At 50.0% G+C, this 23647-nt stretch overlaps 1 protein-coding gene across 2 annotated transcripts in view; it reads right to left on the minus strand.

Annotated features, from left to right (window-relative positions):
• Positions 1 to 2056: 2056 nt before the first annotated feature.
• PPP1R16B (protein phosphatase 1 regulatory subunit 16B) overlaps positions 2057 to 23647 on the minus strand; it is a 110091-nt gene continuing 88500 nt past the window's right edge. For both annotated transcript variants that reach the window (XM_055437311.2, XM_055437305.2), the window contains exons 4-11: positions 20557 to 20702; positions 18169 to 18272; positions 16091 to 16215; positions 12758 to 12883; positions 12197 to 12272; positions 11461 to 11590; positions 11200 to 11368; positions 2057 to 6971 (exon numbers count right to left, since the gene is read on the minus strand). In XM_055437311.2, coding sequence (XP_055293286.1) covers positions 6462 to 6971; positions 11200 to 11368; positions 11461 to 11590; positions 12197 to 12272; positions 12758 to 12883; positions 16091 to 16215; positions 18169 to 18272; positions 20557 to 20702 — 1386 coding nt within the window. In that variant the 3' untranslated portion in view covers positions 2057 to 6461. The remainder of the gene's footprint in view (positions 6972 to 11199; positions 11369 to 11460; positions 11591 to 12196; positions 12273 to 12757; positions 12884 to 16090; positions 16216 to 18168; positions 18273 to 20556; positions 20703 to 23647) is intronic.

Genomic DNA, 23647 nt, shown 5'->3' on the forward strand with positions numbered 1-23647 from the left:
GGACTGCAGCATGCCAGGCTTCCCCATCCATCATCAACTCCTGGATCTTGCTCTGCATCTCTGCCCACATACTGGGCCTTGTGTTACTATGGATGAACTGCCCCTGAGCTTGTCTCTGATACCCTCCATTTGGACAGTAATCTCCAATCCCTCTACTATTAAACTTTTGTCTCTAGCAGTTCTGTCCTCGTTCCTGGATGATCAGTCTCCCCACTTTACTGTTTCATTCCTGCTGCTGCTATTGCTAAGTCGCTTCAGTCATGTCTGACTCTGTGCGACCCCATAGACAGCAGCCCACCAGGCTCCCCCGTCCCTGGGATTCTCCAGGCAAGAACACTGGAGTGGGTTGCCATTTCCTTCTCCTATCAGCACACAAATATGCTGAAATATTTTTTGTCCTTCAAACAACCCTCTCTTGACCCTACATCCCTCTAGAGCTTCCTCCCCATCTCTCTCTCTCACTTTTATAGCATAAAGCCTCTAACGGGTTGTCTGTACTTGCCATCTCCAGTCTTCCTCCCATTCTGTCTTGAATCCTGTCCAATCAGACTCATTCCTCACTGCTCAACCAAAACCTCTTGTCATGCTCGTCATGAGGGACTTCCCTGGTGGTCCAGTGGTTATGAATCCACCTTCAATCCCTGGTTGGGGAACTAAGTTGCCACATGCCACTACAACTAGAGAATCTGTGTACCACTAAGGAAAGATCCTGCTAGACACAACTTTGACCTAATGCAGCCAAATTAATTAATTAATTAAAAGATCATCATGAGCTCCACAATGCTAAATCTTTTCTTTTGCAGTTTTGCTAATTTTATTTTTCCCTTTTTTTTTATTGGAGGGTAATTACTTTACAATAATATATTGGTTGGTTTTGCCATACATTGACATGAATCCGCCCCGGGTGTACATGTGTTCCCCTTCTTGAACCCCCCTCCCACCTCCCTCCTCCCCATATCCTCCCTCCAGTGCTAAATCTAATAGCTAATTTTCATGCCTCATTCCCTTTGTGTGAGAAGACATATGTACAACTGTAAAGTCTTCATAAATATGAGAGGTTACCACTAGCATTTAAAAATAGACTTTTCAAATCAATGAATGTCCACTGGTACACAAATATCTCTGTTCATCCTCTCTCTTCCCCAACCAGCCTGTTTGTGAAGTTTTTCAAACCCAAGTGTGGGAACTTCTGTGTGTCCCTGTCCTGGCAGCCAGCATCCAGAAGGGTCCAAGAGAGCACGCTTTTTCATCCTTTTCCAAGATACCCACAAAATTCTGTATGTGATGAAAGCAAGGACCACTGTCTGGGGCTGTGTAACCCTAGAGCCTATCACTCTCTCCATTGCCTGAGGTCAGAAGTGAGGATAACCACGGCCTTACATCTTACCTGCTGAGTTGTTGTAAAAATGTGAAGCAGTATCTGACTTCCCCACTGTCAACTATATGAGGAGGACAGGGATGGAGTGGAGAGAAGAGAAGGACGGGTCAAGAGAACAGAAAAGGGTATGTCATCAGACAAAGTGCGGGGAGAGAATGTTATAGGAGCTATCGCAGGGCTCCATGTTAATTTCAAAAGCAGCATTTGATAGGATGAAGGTCCTTTATTTTTGCTGTGTTGGGTCTCTGTTGCGGCGCACAGGCTTTCTCGAGTTGTGGTGCAGGGGCTTCTCTTGTTGCACACGCAGCATGGGCTTAGTTGCCCTGAGGCATGTGGGATCTTAGTTCCCTGACCAGGGATCAAACCCGCATCCCCTGGATTGAAAAGCAGATTCTCAACACTGGACCACCAAGGAAGTCCCTGAAAGTCATTTTCAACCACTCTTATTTTCTTGATTTCATCCTGTTTCACCTTCTTGCAGTCTAGAACGATACCTGCTCCATGGCTGAACCCTCAGGCCTCCCTGTGATTCAGGCGCCAACCAGGACAGGCCTCTGTGGTGGGGGCAGGGACGGGGAAGCCTCCCCTGCCGTCTATCCCAGGCATCACCTCTTTTTGAATTCAAATCCTTACAGTTCAAGCATGCTCATAGCAATGACCACAGCCACACCGAGCAGGTGTTATTAAAAGGAATTTAATTCATCTTAATTAAAAACTCTTTAACAGCGAATTCTGTCACAGGCCTTGGCAACTGGAAGCGACTCCAGGGGCATGCCCCTTTGGGATGCGGTTGAGCCACAGTCTCGAATGGCCCACCACTGCCACGTGTGGCAAGGAGCTTACCTGGAAGTTACTTCAATACAATATCAAAGATCTGTGAGGATTTTTTTTTTAAAAAAGGTTTTAAATATATTAGACTCTCTTGATTGCCATTTTTACACAAAGCTGCTGATACAGTATACAGAGATTTTACTTTTTTTTTCACATAAAATACATTTTTCTTAAGTATTCTCTGTACATCAGTGGCTTCTGGTCTGATGAATTATTGCGGGGAGAGCTGGGGATCTGCAGACTTTTCCTGGGTGCGCAGAGCCAGGCCCCGCACCTTGGCACTCACAGTGCCCATGGGAAGCAGGCCCTCTGACCAACTGACCAATAAGAGACTCTTGAGGAGTGCTTCTAGTGAAGGCAGTCACTAATGCAGTCACCCACTGGCCATATGACCCTTGGCTCTTAGGTACCCTGGGGGAGGGGAGGCTGTCCCTAGATCACAATAGCAAGAGTTAAATAGAGTCCTAGGCATCCTGTAAGAAGCACGCTTCTGGAAAGCATCCCAGTATTCTGCTCTGGAAAAGCAAGTGGGAGAGAGAGCTCCAGATCAAAAGGTATCTGACACCAATAACCAAAATGGGTCTCACATTATGACAAGGCCAGCCAACTGGTGGGTAGGTCAGGGGACACATCCTTGTTAACTTTTCTAAGCCTGCTGAGATTGATCAAACAGTACAGAGCAGTTTCATCAATGCTGCATATTCTGATGGAGAATTACATCCTGAAGTCTTCAGAAGACCTAGGCTTAGGGTTCATTCAACTTCCTAGAGCTACTAGCCAGCAGCTCAGTCTCTGGTAGGAGTCACCAATTTTCAGAGTGGGAGCAAGGGCTGGAGCTCACATGGAACTATGTGGCACATGCTTTAGAAATAGCCTCCTTTAACCTGCCAGGAACTGCCACCAGACCTGGGTCTAACCAGGAGCTGGGCATCTGCTCGATCTTGCCAGCTTTCTCTGTGCTTCTTGCTCCATATCTGCCAGGAACAGAGGCAGACTTATGAGGAAAGGCTTCTATGCTAAAGGAGAAGCTCCTTTTCCTCCCACTATCCATTGGTGGGGCAGGAGGATTAGGTAATAAATGAGCGAGACAATGAGCTGAAGAACCTCAGGTGCATTTGGCAGCAAATTCCAGGCTCCTTGTTCTTCCAGACACTGACTTCAAACTGCTGTTAGACAGTGCCCAAAAGATGCTGGCTGGAAGGCGGCTATCCTTGAAAGTTCCAGATAGACTTCAGATGGCATCTGCCTGGAACCCAAGACCCAGCATCTCCACCATTTAGTGGCAAATGTTATCCAAGGGTGGCCATGTCAGCAACCTCCAAACTAAAGGAATCCACAGTCTAGGGATTCTCAAGAGCAGAAAAGCAAAGGGTTGATGGACCAGGACACAGCTTTTCTGTCTCTGAATCAAATGGGGGTTGCTGGTACTCGTGGTTCTCCAAGGATGAGAACTGTAAAGAGCAGTGTCCTCACTCTACCTTGTTCCTCCTTTATCCCCAGAGCCCAACACAGTGCTAGTGAGCCTCAGCTACTCAATAAACTACAGAGTGAATGACTCAATGACCTTGGCCCCAGCTTGTCCCTCGACACCGAGGAGATCGCAGGGAAAGTTCCCCTGGGACTTGATGGGAATGGTTTATCCCTGACTGAAAACATGAGCTAACGCCCAAGAGCCTGCCGTTGGCTCCTGTCAGGCAATCAGCTGGGATTCCCAGCCTTCTGGGTGGGAGACAGCGGCCCAGGAGCAGGAAGCAAGGGAGGAAGACGAAATAGCCAGAAGGACTTGGAGGAGGCAATAAATGCCTTCAGTCTCTGGCCTCTGAGCAAACAGATCCGAAAACCTGCACAGCTCTCTCCTAGGAGCGTGTGGCTTCCCTCGGGACCTCCTAGCTCACAGCTCAAGAGGAATTCCAGTGTCAGTCTCATCTGAACACTGTTTACAAAGCCTAAAGGTATGTGTGTTTTGGATCATCCCTGCCCCGACCCAGTCATAGGATGAGATGATAAGAGAACCAGCCCCAGACCCTAAGAGATGTGGCAGGCGTCACACACACCTGTCTGCAGTCACCTGACCTGACTTTCCACCCTACACTGGATCCGCCCTGAAACTGGGGTGGTAGTGGTCTGATGCTGTGACTCTCCCTGCATCCAGGAGCCACCAGGGGCGAAGCGACTCCTGAAGCCCCTGCTCTGCGGCCCAGCTGCCCTGCACCTGGTGAAGCATCAGCCAGAGCCCTTGGGATCCAGCTCTGCCTCTGGGCTGCAGGAGCCCTGGGGGCCACAGTGGAGGACTGGGACAAACAGCAGACCCCCTTACTAGCGCTGTGGCATGAGGGGCCCCTACCAGCCCCAACCTCTGGGCCAGATGTCTCGCAGGAAGAATTTCTCATTGGTTCAGGAAGAAAAGGGTTAAAGGGAACCCAGATTTGTCCCCAAAATTTCCGAAACTGGACCTCAGGGGACCCTTCAGAGCTCTAAAGAGGTAGTTTTAGGACAAGTAAAAGGCGCACGGAGCAGGAAACAGACCTGCAGCTAGTTAGTTACACCAGTAGGTTTTGGCCAAGCCCGTGGACAGCGTCCAACTCGTGGGCAACAATTTCAAAGGGCTCATGAGAGGACGCAGTGGAGAGGAGGGAGACATCCTGTTCCTCGTAGTCTTCCCTCCCCAGCATCTGAAAGATTGGGGGCCATGAAAATGTAAAGCTGGCACAAGACCCAACTCCAGCACCACCACTTAAATGCAGTGCACAATGCTGGACCACAGATGGGCACCTCAAGATTTGCAGGCTCGGGCCAGAGCAGGATAGCAGCCCCTGGGCCAGATAGGAGCTCACAAGAGCCAACTGGCAAACCCATGTCACCAGGCATTCCTAAAAAAGCAAAGCTGGGCCGGGAGTCTTGAACATTCACTCTGGGAGCGGCAGGGGCCGCAGCAGCCCCCCACTGCTCACTCTGATGGCTCAGTCTGAGGAGGAGGTGGTGAGACAGGCCTGACGGAAACCATCTGACCAGTCACAAAGCTCAGCGAGGGCGCTAGGCTCTGTCATGATGAACAGAGATGTCTGCAGAAATTAAAAACATGAACTCACCTCTCTCCGTGGAAAAGCCCTTCCAACTGAAGCTTCTCCCTTAGCTTCACCTTTTTTCAATACCAGTCAGTAAAACCTAGTGATCACGATTCTGTCTGTGAAAGAAAGCTAATTCAGCGACCCCCCTCCCCAACCTGGGGTTTTACAGTCTAAAAGAATTATTTTATCCAACACACTTTTGAAAATGCTACCTTTGTTCCCTCTCCTCGCCACACTTTGATGCTTCCATCCAAGAGCAAAACAGATTTGGGTTATTCCAGGAGCAGAATACCTGGTGTTCTACCTTGGCCCCTGGGTGCACACACAGCTGGCTCTGGGCATGGGCACCCATCTCATCCACCCACTGTGAGTGCATCAAAGTGAAAGTGTTGTTCTCTCAGTTGTGTCTGACTTTTTGCGACCCCATGAACTGCAGCCCACCAGGCTCCTCTGTCCAAGGAATTCTCCAGGCAAGAATGCTGGAGTGGGTTGCCATTTCCTTCTCCGGGGGATCTTTTGGACCCAGGCATCAAACCCCCATCTCCTGCACTGCAGGCAGATTCTTTACCATAGCTCCCTCTGAACACAGAGAAGACCTCCTGCTCCCACAAAATGGAGATGACAATACCAAGTCGTCTTAGGACTCCAGGCAAGATGACGGGTCTCAGGTTAGCAGGCCCCCTTCCCTACTAAAGCCACGTTGGCAGTGGTGACAAAACTCTGAATCTTTACCTCAGTCCTCTTAGGAAGAGCTCACAAATTCTCAGTCCCACCTGCTTCCCATGAGCCCAGCTGTGTCATCCCTACACATGTTGACTGAGTGTGAGAGAGTGTGTGTGTGTGTGTTGATATGTGACGTGTGAGTACTGGTCCAGAGAAGCCTTGACCAACAACAGAACTGGAATCCCAGCTCGCCCTCCCAATATCTGACAGCAGGATGAGACAGGAAGCCACGATGGGCCTTGTTTTTTGATGGCAGACAATGCGGCAAGAAGCAGAACCATGGGAAGTGGTGATGCTATGGGCAGCTGGCTGAGAGGTGGGTTCTGAGTTCCTCTGGAATGCAGAGCCCATCTCCCTCTTCCTGCCCCAGCTGCCCCGCCCCCCCCCAGCCAGGGCTGCTGGGCTGACCTGGATTCCAGGGTCCCCCTCCCCACGCATCTCTCTCCTCCATCCCCCAGAGACTAGGAGATGCGGCAGCAGCCATGGACCTTCTCCTCCATCTCCTCTATGGGGGCCTTGAACTTCAAGAGTGGGGGGTCTCCACTGGTGACCGTGTAATACACCGAGGTCCCGTTGCTACTGTACGGAGAAGTTCTGCCTCCGATCAAGGGGGCCTTGCCTTCGCTGCTGCCCTCACCCGTCCTGGACATGCCGCTGCCCAGGTGGGTGCTCAGGAAGGGGTGGCTGAGCAGCTTGGCCGCAGCCCGCTGCCTCTTCAGCTCCAGAAGCGTCTGGGGGCTCTGTTCCTTGTAGCCACTCCAGGACGGGGTGGCATCGGCCACGCCAGGGTTGCCATAGGCCATGCTGTAGTCAGGCACCTCGTGCACTTTCCAGACGTCCCCGTTGGACAGCGCATACTGGTAAGTGCTGACCGGAGCCCGGAGGCCGTTCTCAACAGGCACGTCCATGTCGCTGCGTGGGATCTTGGTGGGAAACTCGGAGAGCAGCACGGGCTTCTCCAGCCTGGGGTTCTGAGGGTGAGAAGGACAACATCATCAACTGGGTTGGGGATCTGAACCCCACCCCTACTTGCGCCTCTACTGAGGGCAGGATTGCTTGAACCTGTCCTCTTCCATTTTCCCTACCTGGGTAATAAGACCTCCGTTTTCCTTTGGGGAATCTCACCAATCATGGGTTTTGATAGACCCGACTGACTCCCATCTTTGCTCCGGGAGATAAACCATGACCCCAAGGCCCTGGCCAATCAATAAACTCACTATTGGAATTGGTTCAGGAATGGGTTCAGAAATTGGTTCTATGAAACTCAACCCTGGGACTTACTGCTAGAAGAATTGGGGAAGAGCAGCTCTGTTTCTGTAGGAACTGCAGGGGTGAGAATCATAAACTGGGGAGACAGCGCGTCAAAAGATCTGCTTGGCAGAGAAGCCAACATTAAGGAAGAGAAAGACAACAGAGACAATGCACCCTTGTGGTCTGTTCTTTTTTTTTGAAGATTTTTTGATGTGGACCATTTTAAAAGTCTCTACTGCATTTATTACAACATTGCTTCTGTTGCTATGTTTTAGATTTTTGGCCTCGAGGCACGTGGGATCTTATCTCCCTGAGCAAGGATTGAACCCGCACCCCCTGCATTGGAAGGTGAAGTCTGAACCTCTGGACTGCCAGGGAAGCCCCCTGATGATATGTTCTGAGCCCCGGATCCAGCTGGCCCAGACTTTCCAGTTACCCAAGCCAGTGCGTTCTTTTTGTGTCTGTAAGTCAATCTTAGTTGGGCTTTTTGGTCACTGAGAATCTTCTCCCTATTCTCCTGGGATATCTCTGCTCTAAATGAGAGAGGTTCTTACTCAGAGATCTTTTACACCCAGCAATCCCTGGGTAACAAGAGCTGTAAAAGGAGCTGCTAGAAACTCTAAGGAAAAGGTGGATACGTTTGACAGTAACAAAAATATAAAGCAGACCAAAAATCACTGTAAACAAGGTCAAAAGACACACAAAAAACTTCTTTTTTTTTTTGGCCACACGACAACATGTGGGATCTTAGTTCCCCAGTCCCTGCCCCCAGCAGTGGAAGCACAGAGTCTAAAACACTGGACCACCAGGGAAGTCCCCCCACTTGTTTTTCTGTAAACCTAAAACTAGTCAAAAAAAATAAAGCCTCTTTGTTACTAAATAAATAAATAAACAAATACAATGCCTGAGTTCGAAGCCTGGAGACTGATTTAATCAACTGAGATTACAGTCCGGACATCAGGTTTTTTAAAAACAAAAACAAAACACCTCCCCAAGGAGATTTTCTTGTACAATTCAGATCGTGAACCACTGGTTGAAGAGGCAGGGTTCTTATCACAGCTGTGCCTGCTATCAGGGAGTCAGCTCTGCCAGAAGTGGGTACCACAGCCAGCCCTGGGGGCTATCAGTGCAGAGTCCTGTCAGAAATCTGACTTGGGAGTCAGGCTGAGAAAACACACCCTTAGATCAGTGGTTCTCAAATTCTTGCGTGCATCTGAATCCTCTGGTGAAAGTGAAGTCGTGTCCAACTCTTTGCAACCCCATGGACTATAGCCTACCAGGCTCCTCTGTCCATGGGACTTTCCAGACGAGAGTGCTGGAGTGGGTTGCCATTTCCAGTTAAAACACAGAGTGCTGGGTCCCAGCCCCAGGGTTTATGATTCAGTCCATCTCGTGTGAGGCCTGAGAACCTGCATTTCTCTTTTAATTGGAGGATAATTGCTTTACCATGTTGCGTTGGTTTCTGCCAAACATCAACATGAATCAGCCAAAAATATGCATATACCCCCGCCCCCTTGAACCTCCCTGCCACCCCCACCCCATCCCTCCCCTCTAGATTATCACAGAGCACCAGGATGGGCTGGGCTTCCCTGGTGACTCAGACAGTAAAGAATCTGCCTGCAATGTGGAGACCTGGGTTCAAAACTTGTGTTGGGAAGATCCCCTGGAGGCGGGCATGGAAAACCCCTCCAGTATGCTTGCCTGAAGAATCCCCAGGGACAGAGGAGCCTGGAGGGCTGTACAGTCCATGGGGTCCCAAAGAGTTGAACACAACTGAAGTGACTAAGCACACAGTCGTATCTTTGGGGTAGAAGGGCTGCCTGGAAAAGGGAACATAGGAGATTTCTGGGATGACAGAAATGCATACACTTTCACCTGAAGGTACACACTGGTAAGAGGTCATTGAAAAATTCGTTTAAGATTTCTGTAGGTTATACAAGTTACACCTCAATCACAAAGAAAAGATAATTAAAGCATATTGGAGAAGCATCTGAAATGTGATTTGATTTCAATTTACAACTCTTTTCTTTCCTAACCCCCAAGCTTAGGTGGGCAGAAGCAGAACACAAGCTCCGAGTGTGCGGGCTCCATCCCAATCAGTGTTTCAGTGGGGATTCTCTCTTTTTAAAAAAACACTTTGAATCAAATCTGTTTTCTTTTTAACATTTATTTGGCTGCGCTGGGTCTGTAGTTGTGGTTTATCCCCTGATCAGGGATCAAACCCAGGTCCCTTCCATTGGGAGCAAAGAGTCTTAGCCCTTGGACCACCAGGGAAGTCCCTCTTTTTGTTTTTAACTTTTTATTTTATATTGGAGTATAGCTTATTAACAATATTGTGTTAGTTTCAGGTGGGAAGCAAAGGAACTCAGCTGTACATATACGTGGATCTATTCTCCCCCAAACTCCTCTCACAATGGAGATTCTTTAGAGCAGATGCCTTCCTCCTGCCAGCAAGACAAGCCCTCACGTGACCTCCTTGTTCACGCAGGGAAGCAGGGTCCCACTGAGACATTTTGCATCCCTCCAAGCACAACTGGCTAGAAATGTTTTCAGCTGCTCTTTGTGTGATGGTAGAACCACAAAGGTACACCACTGCTGGTACGGTCAGCCCCTTCCTTCTTGTGCCCAGGAGTTCTGCTCTGGCCCCAAACTTGCATACTCTGCTCAGCAAGACTGCAGCCAGGCATGGACCTGAATGCATTGGTACTGAGTCAAATAGTGTGTCCCCCCGAAACTCACATCCACCCCACATCTCTGAGTGTGACCCTATTTGGAAGTAGGGTCTTCACTCGTGTAATCAGTTACATTAAGATGAGGTCACACTGGATGAGGGTGAGCCCTATTCTAATGACTGGTGTCTTTCTAAGAGAAAACAGAGACACAGACCCATACACAATGAAGACCACGTGGAGACAGAGGCAGAGATTGGAGGCACGCTAGCAAAAAGCAAAGGAATGCCCGAGATGTCAGAAGCTAGGAGACAGGCATGGAACAGAGTCCCCTTCCGATATGCAGAAGGAACCAAGCCTGTAGACACCTTGATTTTTGCACTTCTGGCTTCCAGAACTGGGAGAAAAGACATTTCTCTCGCTTCAAGCCACCTGCTGCTGCTGTTGCTAAGTCACTTCAGTCGTGTCCGACTCTGTGTGACCCCATAGATGGAAGCCCACCAGGCTTCCCCGTCCCTGGGATTCTCCAAGCAAGAACACTGGAGTGGGTTGCCATTTCCTTCTCCAATGTGTGAAAGTGAAAAGTGAAAGTGAAGTCGCTCAATCGTGTCCGACCCTTAGCGACCCCACGGACTGCAGCCTACCAGGCTGCTCCATCCATGGGATTTTCTAGGCAAGAGTACTGGAGTGGCTTGCCATTGCCTTCTCCGTCAAGCCACCTAGTTTGCAGTAATTCATTACAACGGTTCTCAGAAAACAATACAGCATCTTCTTAGGAAAGCGGTTTAATGCCCAGACCATTATCTACTCCTAGAGCCAGCTTCTTAAGACATTCTGCCAGCCCCTATACTTTTCAAAAATTTTCTTCCAACCCGATATCTCAATACAATTCTCAACATCTTGTTAGGTTTCCCCTAAAAGAGTTTTAACACCCTTCTCTCCCAGAGTGGCGGCCCTACTGAACCTTCTTCTCCAGGAAGCCAGAACAAAATCTCTCTTCTGCTGGAGCTCAAGCAGGCACATGGTGATCACTCACTCCCTGGCAGTTCTGAGGCCCTACTGTGTGCCAATCACCCAGCTCTGACGTGAACACATCCTACACTCGCTTCAATAACCACAGTAGGCACCCCCATCAGACAGGATCCAGCTGGTTAAAAGGCAAGGCCAGCTGACCTCCCTCCGAAGGCTCTGAGATAAAGAAGCAACTCCAGGCTGGGGTTCCATCTGTTCCCCTCCCACGGCAGTGGTCACTGGGGCTGGGTGGGAGGCAAGCTCTCACCGGGTCCTTATTCTCTTGGTCTGTCCTGGTCTCCCTGATGTCCCCGTTGTAGGTGGAGTTCCGCTGATCTTCGGATGCACTCCGCTGCTGCCAGAGTATAGCCTCTCCCTCATACTCCTTCCTGTACAGGTTGGTCCTGTCGGACAGGCTGGCTCGACGTACCACCTTCCTAAGGGGAGAGGGGGTTGCTGGGAGGCTGCTTCCAGGCTCCATGGGCAGGAGCATCCTTGGGCGCCCCTGGCTGTCCCGCCCCCAACTCACCCTCGGCTGCCCGCGCTGGACGTCCTCCTGCTTAAAGATGACTTATGCCTCAGCTGCGACTTCATGATCACGTCGTGCTTGTGTTTCAGCTCCAACAGCAGGACTTTGAACTCCTCCTCTTCACACAGGTCTGAAAGGGTGGAGGAGTCCATGGTGGGGGGCAGAGGAGGGGCTGGTGATCCCCGAGGGCCCCCCAGACCCACTGAAAATTCACATCTTCTGGGGTGTGGGTGGAGGGGAGAAAGCGGTGCCGGACTTATTTCCTGGGCTACAACCCAATCCTTAGAGGAGTGTAAGAAGCGGAAACCCCAGGTCCCATGCACAGTCCCAATTCACAGTATGACTGTAGGATTCATACACCTTTGATCGCTTCCAAGAGGAGTCATCAGTTCTCCACTGATAGAAAATACATCAAGAGAAACCAGAAGGTACCCCATAGAGCCCAAGCAAGACATCATGAAAAGAGCCTGAAACCATATATCCCCACCCACTCAATCCCTCTCATCCTTTAGTTCATCTGTCTACCCACTCACTGAACCAGTCATCCACAGGTACATCCTCTGCCCACCCACCCTCATTCATCCACACAGTCACCCACTTATCCATCCATTAATCTACCACCCATTAATTTATTCACCAAACTATCCATCTACCATCTATCCAACCATATATTCAACCATTTATCCTCCACTCATCAAAAAATCAATGAATGCAGGTGTGGTCCTTCTGGACTTACCAATTGGCATCTCATCCATGGACGTCCTAGCGCTGAGACTGGCCCCGTGGGACACCAACAGCTCTGCCATCTGCATCTGAAACACAGGAAGAAGCCCGGGTTCCCCCCTGCTCATAGCTCAGAAAGCCTAGAGTTGGAGACAGTGAGAGTTCAAAGCTCTGCCCGCTAAAGCCGGGAACTCCGGCAAATGCAATGGGCTTGACACCTCCTCCAGCATGACTCAGCCATACCGAGGGACAGAAGGAGTCAGCTATAACTCCAGAGCTGTCAAGCGTTTAAAAAGGAATGGCGAAAGCTACAGAGATTTCTACCTGGGAAACAAGTGGAAAAACTCAAGACAGAAATGTGGGAAATTTTCTAATTTGGCAAATTGGATTGTCATCTTATTAGGACACAACTTGACAATCCTTTTTGCAAACTCCGTAGGTCTTTTCACATCCTACACGATAGCTGTAGTCAACACCCTAAGTGGGTCTGGTGTTCTTTTGAACCGACTCCTAGCCCAAAGGTCAGCAGGTTGGCCATAAGCTGGCCTCTCACAGCCCTGTGGGTGACAACTACCTGTCCCCAGAAGGCGGCCGCGTGCAGGGGCTCCCAGCCATCCCAGTCCTTCACATCCACGCGTACACCATGGTCCAGGAGGAGCTCAGCTGCCCGCAGGTATCCGTTGGCTCCAGCTATGTGCAGCTGAAGGAGAGGAAATGGGTCAGCACTCCCCATGGGGGCTGGGCCCTCATTTGGAGGCAGGATAGCCCATTCCCCAGCCCAAGGCCCAGATCATACTGGGGGCCAGTAGAACGGAACAGAAGTGGGTGGAAATACCGCCGCAACACAGAGCATTAGTAAGTCTGCGGTACAGAATGGAAGGTGAGGGAGAAGGGGCTTCTCTTCTGTCTTCAAGCCCCTGTCATTAAGGCATCAGCATGTACTGAGTGCTTACTGTTTACTGAGCCCTGTAGACGGGGTCTCAAAGGTTCAACAGAATACAGCCCTGATTGCCAGATGCCGCGTCACCCAGGGGTCAGGTTGCTATAAGTTTCTAGCAAACAGAGGTTTGGGGTTTTTTCCTTTTTTTTTTTAATTTTCAGAAACAAAACAAAACAAAACAGGGTGTAATCTCAAACAGGTACAGATGAAAACTGGTATGACTGATTTATAAATGCTTGATGCTTGCCAACTATTAAGAAGGACACACAGCCGGCCAGACATTAAAAACTGTAGGGCCACATACGTAGCTGGGAATAAAAAGTTATGACTGGGAGAGTGATGTTGGTGGGTTTTTTGATTTTTTTTGTTTTACTAAAGTATAGTTGATTTACAATGTTTCAAGTATATAGCAAAGCAATTCAGTTATTCATCTGCATATATTTTTTTCCAGATTTCCTTTCCCATTACAGGGGGTTACAACTATAATTACGTTGAATATAGTTCTCTGTGCTACACAGTAGGACCCTGTGATTTACTATATAAATAGAAGTGATCATGTTAATAATAATAATGAGTTCAGCACCAGAGTCTACTGAGAGTTTACAGGCTCTGTGCTGAGCACCGACATGCAGAATCTCATTTAGTCCTCCCAACAGCCCCCTGGGGAAGGTACGCCTCCCTGCTTCACTGGGAAGAACTGAGACCTAGTGTGTGCCCAGCCATGTGAGTGAAGCCGCTCTGAGGCCAGCCCGAGAGGACCAGACCCCTGTGTCCGCAGGGCTGAGTCACAGACCCAGAGGAGCCCCATCCAGGGCGGGCAGTGTCCCGGGACAGCCTGGCCACAACTTCGCCCAGTCTTCAGGCAGCGTCCAGTCCAACTACCCGACTCAACTCGTGAGTGCTGGGCTGAGCAGGGACCCCTTTCTTAGAAGAGAGCATGAGGCACAAAAGCCTAAAAAAGAGAACTACGTCCACTGCTGGATACATATCCAAAGCAAATGAAAAACGCTAATTCGAAAAGATACAGGCACCCCAATGTTCACAGCAGCATCATTTACAATTGTCAAGACGTGGAAGCAACCTAAGGGTCTGTCAACAGATGAATGGATAAAGAAGGTGCAGCACAGACAGACGATGGAATACTACCCAGCCACAGAAAAGAATGAAATAATTGCATTTGCAGCAACATACGTGGACCTGGAGGGCATTATGCTTCCTGAGAGAAGTCAAAGCCAAATGCTCGATGCTATCACTTATCCGTGAATTTAAAAAATGAACGAATGTACGTCACAAAACAGAAACAGACTCACTAACAGGGCGAGGGAAGGGGGAGGGGAAAGACGGGGCAGAGGACTGAGAGGCACAGACTGCTGTGCGTAAAACAAGCGACGTGTACAGCACAAGGAGATACAGCCATTATTGTGTAATAGTTTTTACTGGAGTATAATCTATAAAAAATATTGACTGTATTATACACCTGAAACTAGTATGTTGTAAAGCAACTGTACGTCACTGAAATAAATAATCAATTTTGAAAGTTTTCTTAAAAAAAAAAAAAGGGGGGGTGAGGCAAAGGGTGGGACTCAGGAACGGGGTGGGGGAAGTCCCATGATCACATCTGGGCTACCAGATCAGGCCTGAGGGGCAGGGAGGGAACTTGGTACTGCTGAGCCCTACTTGAAAAGCAGAAGATTCTGAGACCCTGAGTGCTCACAAACACAGGGACCCCAAGCCTAGGACAGGATGGGCCCAGCCATTGGCAAGGTTGAGTGGGGCTTCCAAGGCCATGTTCTAGTTCTCAGTTTAGAGGCTGCAGAAGCAGACTTCCCCAATACTGAGCTGTATCATGCTATGAAAGCTTATGAAGAAAGATCAAGAAGGTTTCACTGACACTTGAATTGAAACAGTGAGTGCAGCTAATGAGGCAGATAGAGAGAAGATTCCATCATTCTCTATCTCTAATATCTAGTAAAGTATGTGGCACAGAGGATGTGTATGTTGACGGGATGGATGAGTGAACCAACAGATGGATGAGTGAACCAATGGACGGATGGGTGGACCAATGAACGGACGGGTGGACCATTGAACGGATGGGTGGACCAATGAACAGATGGGGGAACAAATGGATGGATGGGGGACCAATGGATGGATGGGTGGACCAATGGATGGATGGGTGGACCATGGATGGATGGATGGGGGACCAATGGATGGATGGGAGGACCAATGGATGGATGGGTGGACCATGGATGGATGGATGGGTGAACTAATGGATGGGTGGACCAATGGATGGATGGGTGAACTAATGGATGGATGGGGGGACCAATGGATGGATGGGTGGACCATGGATGGATGGATGGGTGAACTAATGGATGGGTGGACCAGTGGATGGATAGGAGGACCCATGGATGGATGCTTGAACCAAAGATGGATGGGTGAACCAGAGGATGGGTGAACCAAAGGTGGATGGGCCCCTGGGGTGTCTGGGCTCTGAAGTCAGGGAACCAGAAGAGAGGCTGTTGCAGCAACATCAGGGACAGACAGTGAAACAAGGCACTGAGGCGGGAGAATGAATGGTGCAAAGCAAGATGGCCTGGATGAGCGGATGAACGTGGCACCCGTCTTGAAGCAGGAGACATCATGGGAGGAGGTGGAAATAATGAACTCAGAATGGACACCTGTAGCGTGAGGTAAAGGAGAAGCTTGGAGACCGAAAAGGTGAACGGCAGAGCCAAGCCTCCCCAACCCACAGTTCCCAACTCCCAGCCCCAGTTTCTAACCAGCTCATTCCTGCTAACTCTCCACATTCCAGGGGCAACCCTGTCCCCAGAACGGGGAGGAAGTCCAAGACTGTGGACAGGCCCCCACTGTGTAGGCGTGACCTCCACCCAGTGCTGCCCCGTTCAGCTCCAGCTGGTCTGGGTTATGGTCCTGACCCCCAGCCCAATCCAGCCTGGGCCCTCTCCTCACCAGTGTGGCCCCCTGGGCATCTATCCAGTCAAGGTCCTGGCCCGCTGCGATCATACAGTGAATGTCCGAAATCATCTGCTGCTCGGGAGCTGCCCGCATCTCGTTGATTTTCTCCTGGGTGATGCCTGCAGTGGGGGAGGGGGGGACTGAGTCAGCATTCCCAGGCAGAGAACCCATGGGGGAGGGGAAGCAGGGCAGAGGGGGGAGGTGTGACTCCTCTTTCCTAGGGCCTGCCAGTCAAGGGGGTAGACAGACGTGCTCAGAGATCATTTCTCCCAGCCCAGTGAAAACGAACACCACGTGCTGGGCCACAAACAAGAGCCTGGAACCCAGTTGGCGCTGTATTAATATCAATAACTGTTACATACACAGTTCTTCTACCTGGCAGTCCCGACCACCCACCTACCCACCTAAAGCTGCTCAAATTCCTGGCTCCATCTCATCCTTTAGGTCCAGCCTGGGTCACCTCCTCAGCTGGCCTCCCCTGCCCACTCTATCTGACCAGGTCTCTGTTCATTTCTTCCACTACATCCACAGCTGTGTTTGCAGCACCAGGCACCAGGCACGCTCAGTGAATCTCTATTACGGCCACGACTGAATTACTGAATATATCACTTCTGAATGGAGAGCTGAATAAATCGAGGTGGAGGGACTCAGAAACACATTTTCAAGCCTGAATCTCTGGCTAAAATTTAAGTGCTACTGGCAGCTACTAAGGAGAGTGATTTGCTCTGAAAAAAAGGCCCATGAGAGCAAGCATTCTTGAATGGAACTCTGGGGAGGTCTGTAAACTTGAAGGGAGAAAAAGAATAATCTATTTTCATTAATTTTTTACTTGTTTAATTTTTATTAATTTGTTTCTTTTTGGCTGTGCTGTGTCTCTGTTGCTGCGTGCAGGCTTTCTCGAGTTGTGGCGAGTGGGAGCTGCTCTCTAGTTTCAGTGCCCAAACTTCTCAATGTGATGACTTCTTCTGTTGGACAGCAGGGGCTCGAGTGCATACGGGCTTAGTTGTTCAGGGGCACGTGGAATCCTCCTGGACCAAGGATCAAATCCATGTCCCCTGCCAGCCAATGCATTCTTGGATTCTTATACACTGGACCACCAGAGAAGCCCTATTTTCACTAAGTTTTCAATGAGATATAGCATTTCCTTCTAGTCCAAATTCACAGTAGAATTGGCAGTGCCCGTGACTTTGTCACCAACAGAAACTATAGGCATTTTCACACCATGTTATCTTATTGTTTCATGAATCAATGAAGTTTCTATATTACACATTTAAAAGTATTTGGTGAGCCTTACTTTAATAGCAGTGGTTTCCTTTACAATCCTATGGTTTTGATAACTCCACTTAAAAGTACAGAAGGGGTGGGTCCATAGATTCACCAGACTGGCACAAAAATTATTAAGTTCTAAAGAAAGTGGACAGGGAAAGCTCCAGGGCCAGGGAATGGGCAGGCCAAAAGGGAGGTTCCTGTAGCCATCTGGGCAGAAACACAAGGGCAGAGATGAAGGGAGGACCTCAGACTGCAGTCCAGGGTCTGGATTTGAGATATATTTCTAAAGACGAGGCCTTTCAGGAGCATGTACTGGGGTGGCGGGGGCGGGCTGGTCTCTGCTGCATTTGTTTCCTCTATGAAGCTCATTTGTGAGCTGAGAACAGCCCACATCTTGTTTATCCAGGGTCCCTGGCAGCCCAAGTGGTGCCTGGCACAGAGCAGGCAGCCGTGAATGTTCTTGACTTTGTATTTTCCCAAATGGGAATATATCTTCATTGTGAATGTTTTGAATTGAACTGTCACAGCTGATGAGGAGACGGGGCCAGCTGAGGCTGCCCATGTGTGTGGGTGACACAGATGACAGCCACGCCCCTCCTGGTGCGCAGCTCGTTTTCCAGGCTTGTTCTGTGTTCGCATCTTGTCCGTCACATGGCTAACAACCACCGTGGGGTCCCGTCCCAGTTCCTGAGCACTAAGCGATGGGCACGTCTCGAGGTAACTTGTTCACCTGCATTGATCTGAGAGATGCTCGCCACAGCCCCACACCCAGCCCACTTCACATGGGGCGGCCCTGCCCTTACCCTGGTACGCCATGCACGTCTCGATGACATCCAGGGTGGGCTCATCCTCACAGAGGTCATAGGGCATGTTCCCATCGGAGTTGACAGCGAGCAAGTCGGCTCCACTGCAGAGAGAGGACCAGGGTGAGGGCCAGGAGCGTGCAGAGGGTTGGTCTGACTGCCTCTACTGTCCAGCCTGTCACCCACATGCCGCTGCGCACCCCAACACCCACAAGCCAACCACGGTACAGCCCAGCAAGGACTGCATCTCCAGGATCTCAGGGGGCCTGGGGGGGAAGGGGCCACAGTCCCAGCAGAGCTGTGCCACTTTCCCCGGCTTCCTCCTCTGTTGAGCCAGCAGGTGGGCACTTGAGGATAGATGTCAAACAAGAAAAGACAAAATTAACGGTGGTAGCACCACTTCCCAAGCATCTGCTAAGAGCCAGGCTTGATCTAAGCCCTTTACACGCATCATCTGATATAATCCTCAGAATAGTCTTCAGTATTGGCTCAGTATTATTGGCCCCATCTCACTTAAGGGAAAACGAGATTCAGACAGGGTCAGTTACCTGTCTGAGGTCACACAGCTAGGATGTGAGAGGTTCAAGACGGAAACCTGGCTCTTTCATGGGCCAGCTCTTTTTACTTCTCCCTGTCCTATTTCAATCTTGGGCCAAGTACAGAAACACCCAAGGCTACCCGCAATTCCTCCTCTACGTCTCTGCCCCAAAGGCAAACCAGGACAGGGCAGGAGAGAGCCTTGGGACCCTGTGGGAGAATTCCCCTTTGGGGCTAGTGGCTCCCAAGTGCATGGTCCTGGGCTGCCCTGTGGCAGAATCACTCAGACACCACTGAAATAAAAGGAAGCTTCCTGGGCTCCACTTTAGACCTCCTGAAACAGAGTCTCTCAAGAGGATGGGGCGGGGTTGAGGATTACACATTTTAAATCCATGATTCCAGTACAGATTGGCGCTGGGGACTGGTACCATGCTGACATCCACTTCCTTTTCGTCTCGCACCACTCTGATTGGATGGTGGCCATCTGATGCCCCTTCAGACTTTGCCACTCCCAGGTGTTCATCAGAGGTGTGGGCACGGATCATCTGCCAGTCCTCTGGCCTAACAGCCCTCCCCTGGGACCTCTCTGAGCTCCTGTGTGCCCTTGGGTAAGCTAATCCACCTCTCTGAGCCAAGGAAGCCTCTCTATCACCTGAGTATCCACCCGATGGGCCCTGGCTGCTCTGCTGAGACCTCTGCCAAAGGTCACTTGCCCTTGGCCACTATACCTGAATCCCTGTGCTCAGATGCTTTCCTGGGACTCCAGCCACCATTGATCTTGTTTTGTCTCGGTTCTGGGACTGAAATCACCTGATTTCCTGCTGAGTTTCTCAGGACTTTTGTGTCCCTGAGTGTTCAATGCCCACAGGGCTTGGCCCAGCTCAAATGCGTCCCTGAGTGTTCAAGCCCACAGGGCTTGGCCCAGCTCAAATGCCCACCAATCATTAGATGAATTCAATGAAATACACTTGAAATTCAAGGTTGCCTCTTCTCTGTGTTTGCAGAGCCTGAGCAGACTGGAAAGAAGTTCAGGGTGGGGGAAGACTGTTCAGAACTCTACAGAGGGAACTGGCCTTATCCCTTGGAAAGACATTGCTATGTGGTGTCCCCCAAAGTAGGTTCTGTCCCCAAGAAAAGCATGTGGATGGGATTTGAGGGGCAGAGCCAAGGAAATATGCCTGCTTTTTTGTAGCAAGAAAAATGGCAACAATACATAAGTATGGAAATGAATACAGACTTGTGGAGACAGACAGAGAAAAAGAGATGCAAAGAAAGAGAATCATACCCTGAAACAAAGCCAAAGACACTGCAAGAAAACTACAGACCAATATCCCTTATGAACAGTGATGCAAAACTCCTCTAGAAAATACTAGCAAACCAAATTCAGCAGCACAGTAGAATGATTATATGCCATGACCAAACGGGATTTATTCCTGGAATGCATAGATGGCAAATTGTGTTGCGTATTTTATGACCATCATATTGGGAGAAAGGAAGAGAACGAAAAGAGAGAGAATGTGAATTAAGAGAAGCACAGGGGAAAAGTCAAAGTGGGATCAAGGAGGAAAGAAGAGACAGAGAGAAAACAGGAGAGAAAGACACAGCGATGGAAAGGGAATGTGGGGAGTAAAGGGACAGGCGCCAAAGAGACAGGGAAAAAGAGAGATGAAAGTCCTCCCCCCACCAGAAACAAGGACCTGGAAAAACACCAAAGGCGCACCCGTGGCTGATTCATGTCAATGTATGGCAAAAACCACTACAGTATTGTAAAGCAATTAGCCTCCAATTAAAATAAATAAATAAACCAAAGGCGGAGGGAAGGCTGCTCCTGGGGGAGAGAGGGGCACGTACTACTGAACGAGGATCTTCACCAGGTTAATGTGGCCGCAGGTGGCCGCGGCATGCAGAGGCGTCCACAGCTCGTTGTCCTTGGCATTCACGTTGGCACCGTGGGAAAGGAGCAACTTGACAATTTCCTCAAAGTTGTCGATGCAGCACTGCAAGGCGGACACAGGCAGGGTCACGACGAGGGCACACCCAGTTCCCGAGAAGGACAACGGAGCCAGGCTGCCTGAGTTTGAATCCAGCTCCATTACGTGCATGCTGCGTGATCACGGGCAAGCCACTTAATCTTTCTGAGCCTGTTTCCTTGTGAGTGAGTTAATAATGTACAAGATAAAAATATAAAAACAGTATAAAGAATAAAGTCAGCTATAAGATGCTTCGCAAATGGTGGAATGGGATAAAATTTCGAACGAGGCTTTAAAAGCTTTGCTTTTTAATTTCGGAAGGCTTTCTTCAAACAAAACTGTAAGGAGAATTCTAAGTTAGATAGCCAATAAAAGGAAGCAGGGCTGCTCAGGCTGAAGCTGGGGTGTGTGGGGGTGGGGGTGTTGAGAAGGTCCCCCTTCCCCATCAGTGGCATCCCTAGATTATAGTTTGAAACCTCTGACTTAGGAATTTCTGACCCAGAAGCTAGTTCTTGGGGAAGTCCCAAGTAACAAAGCCTCACCCCAAAAACCCAGCTCCACCCGAGGGCTCTAGTGGGTCCTGATAAGAGTCCCTGCGAGGAGAGAGCCATGTCTGTCCTCCTGCTTGTCCACACGTGGGTCAGCCCCAATGGGAAGGCAGCTCTCAGAGATACTGGGCTCCAAAAGCCACTGGAGCCCCCAAACTCCAGGGAGGGAAAGTGAAAGATTCCAAGGGGACAGAGGGAGCTCAAGCTGGGGCCATGAGCAGAGAGGCGAGGATAGAGGAGGCAGAAGACGGGGAGCCACTTTACAGGCTGCAGGAAGGATCTCAGATGACCTCCGGAGAAACCAGCAGGGGACAGGGCAGTGGACCTGTGGCTCAGAACTGCCCATCCAGGGACAGCTCTGCCCTCAGCGCACAGGAATGCTGCAGAGTTATACTCAGAGGAGCAGCACAATTCAAACCTGTATTTTAAAAAATCCCTCCTGCAGCTGCATGCAGAGAACAGACTTCGATCACAAGCTTCTGGAGGGAGAGGAGGGACAGTGAGGGACTATGTCAAAATCACCCCCTTTAAGAGATGATGGCGGCCTGACCTACAGAAGTGACCGCGGGCACAGGGAGAAGTGACTGGATGCCAGAAGAAAGAACGGGGGCACCTGTGGGAGCCCAGGGCCTCGGGGAGGGGTGTGGGGATGGGGCAGCACCACGGCCACCACCCCCATTCCCAGCAGAACCAGGGGTCAGAGGGACTCCCTTGGTGGCCCAATGGTTAAGACTCCAAGCACCCAATGCAGGGGGCCTGGGTTCATTCCCTGGTCAGGGAACTAGATCCCGCATGCCACAACTAAAAGATCCCGCATTCCACAAGTAAGACCTGGTGCAGCCAAACACATACTTATATACATACCAAATATATGCATCCATACATACTACACACCAAATATATACATGCATACATACCACATACATGCATACCAAACACACACGTACATACCAAATATATACATACACACCAAATACATGCATACATACATAACAAATACATACATACATACATACATACCAAATACACACATATATATATTTTAAAAAGAAAAAAAGAATCAGGGGTCAGCTCTGGACATATGGGACATACAGGAAATGAGCAGAGATGGTGTAAGGTTCTCTTTATGCACCATCTGACCTGGGGTTGGCTGGGTCTGGGGGCATCTCTTCGGACAGGAGGGTCAAGGGTGACCCAGTGGAGCAGGGCACTGCCTCAGGTGGTCGAGAGAACCATGCAGTGGCATGGCACCGCCAGCAGATGGTGCCAAAGGCACCAGAGTGAGGCAGCCTGGAAAGGCGTGGGTACCCCTGAGACTGTCACTGGCAGAAGAGTTTGGGAGGGCCTGGCCCATAGGAGGAGCCAGAAGCAGCCCAGACTGTGGGGTGAGGCGACAGGAGGGCCAAAGATCCCACCACGAGGGGCTGCAGAAATAAGACAGGCAGGGCAGTGGACAGGTGGAGTGGTTATGCACATAGAATTGCGGTCGTGTGAGAAAGATGCCCAGGGGCTGGGTCAGTCTGCAGCTGGGAGACTCGACCTGAGCATAGGCTGGGTTGGGACCTGGGTGCAGCAGTGCAGTGGGGGCTGGTATGTGGTGGAGGGGGGCAGCGTCCTCGCCTGCATTCCCCAAGGTGGGCCATGGCACCTGGCACCGGATGACTCCTCCCGCCCCCTCACTTCCCAAGTTCAATTCATCACCGGCTGTGGATCACATCTCCTGATTGCTGTCCCCATCCCCATTGCCCTGGCCAAGGCTTCATCATCTCTCTTTCTCCCTGTCACTCCCCTTTCACACACCCTCAGCCAGAGAGAGCTTCCTTGTTAACCCAGCCATGCTGCTCTCAGTTTACAAAACCTCTGAAGGCTCCCTGTTGCCAAGAGCAGAAAATCCTTAGGAAGCTCTAGGCACTGTGCTCTTTCATTGTCCTGAGCAGCAGTGATGAGGGCAATGACAACAATAACAACAGCCCCAGAACAGCAGTAATAATAACAGGTCACATTGCCAGTAATAAGAGCTAATGCTTTTTGAGGAGTTACTAGGGCCATGCACTTTGCTAACTTTTGGTCACGCATTGCCTCAGTGAATCCTCAGAAAAACATTTCCAGGGTTCCATAGCCATGCAGGGCTGGAAGCTACAGTGCTGGACAGTGTCAGTACGCAGAACATGTCATCATCATAAAGATTATATTGGACGGTGCTGCCCTGAACCTCAGTTTCCTGAGCTGTAAATTGGGGATAATAGTATTTCAAAGAGTTCTTGTGATGATCAACCCACGCTTCACATATGTGAAGTGGTTTTGTTAAGAAGTGAACATATGACAGATTTTCGTAAGAATGAATGAAAATCATTCGATCGTGTCTGACTCTTTGTGACCCCATGGACTGCAGCCCACCAGGCTCCTCTGTCCATGGAATTCTCT

The sequence above is a fragment of the Moschus berezovskii genome, chromosome 15 (genome assembly GCF_049115385.1).
Source record: "Moschus berezovskii isolate FMDL1 chromosome 15, NW_MosBer_1.0, whole genome shotgun sequence".
Taxonomy (NCBI): Eukaryota; Metazoa; Chordata; class Mammalia; order Artiodactyla; family Moschidae; genus Moschus; species Moschus berezovskii.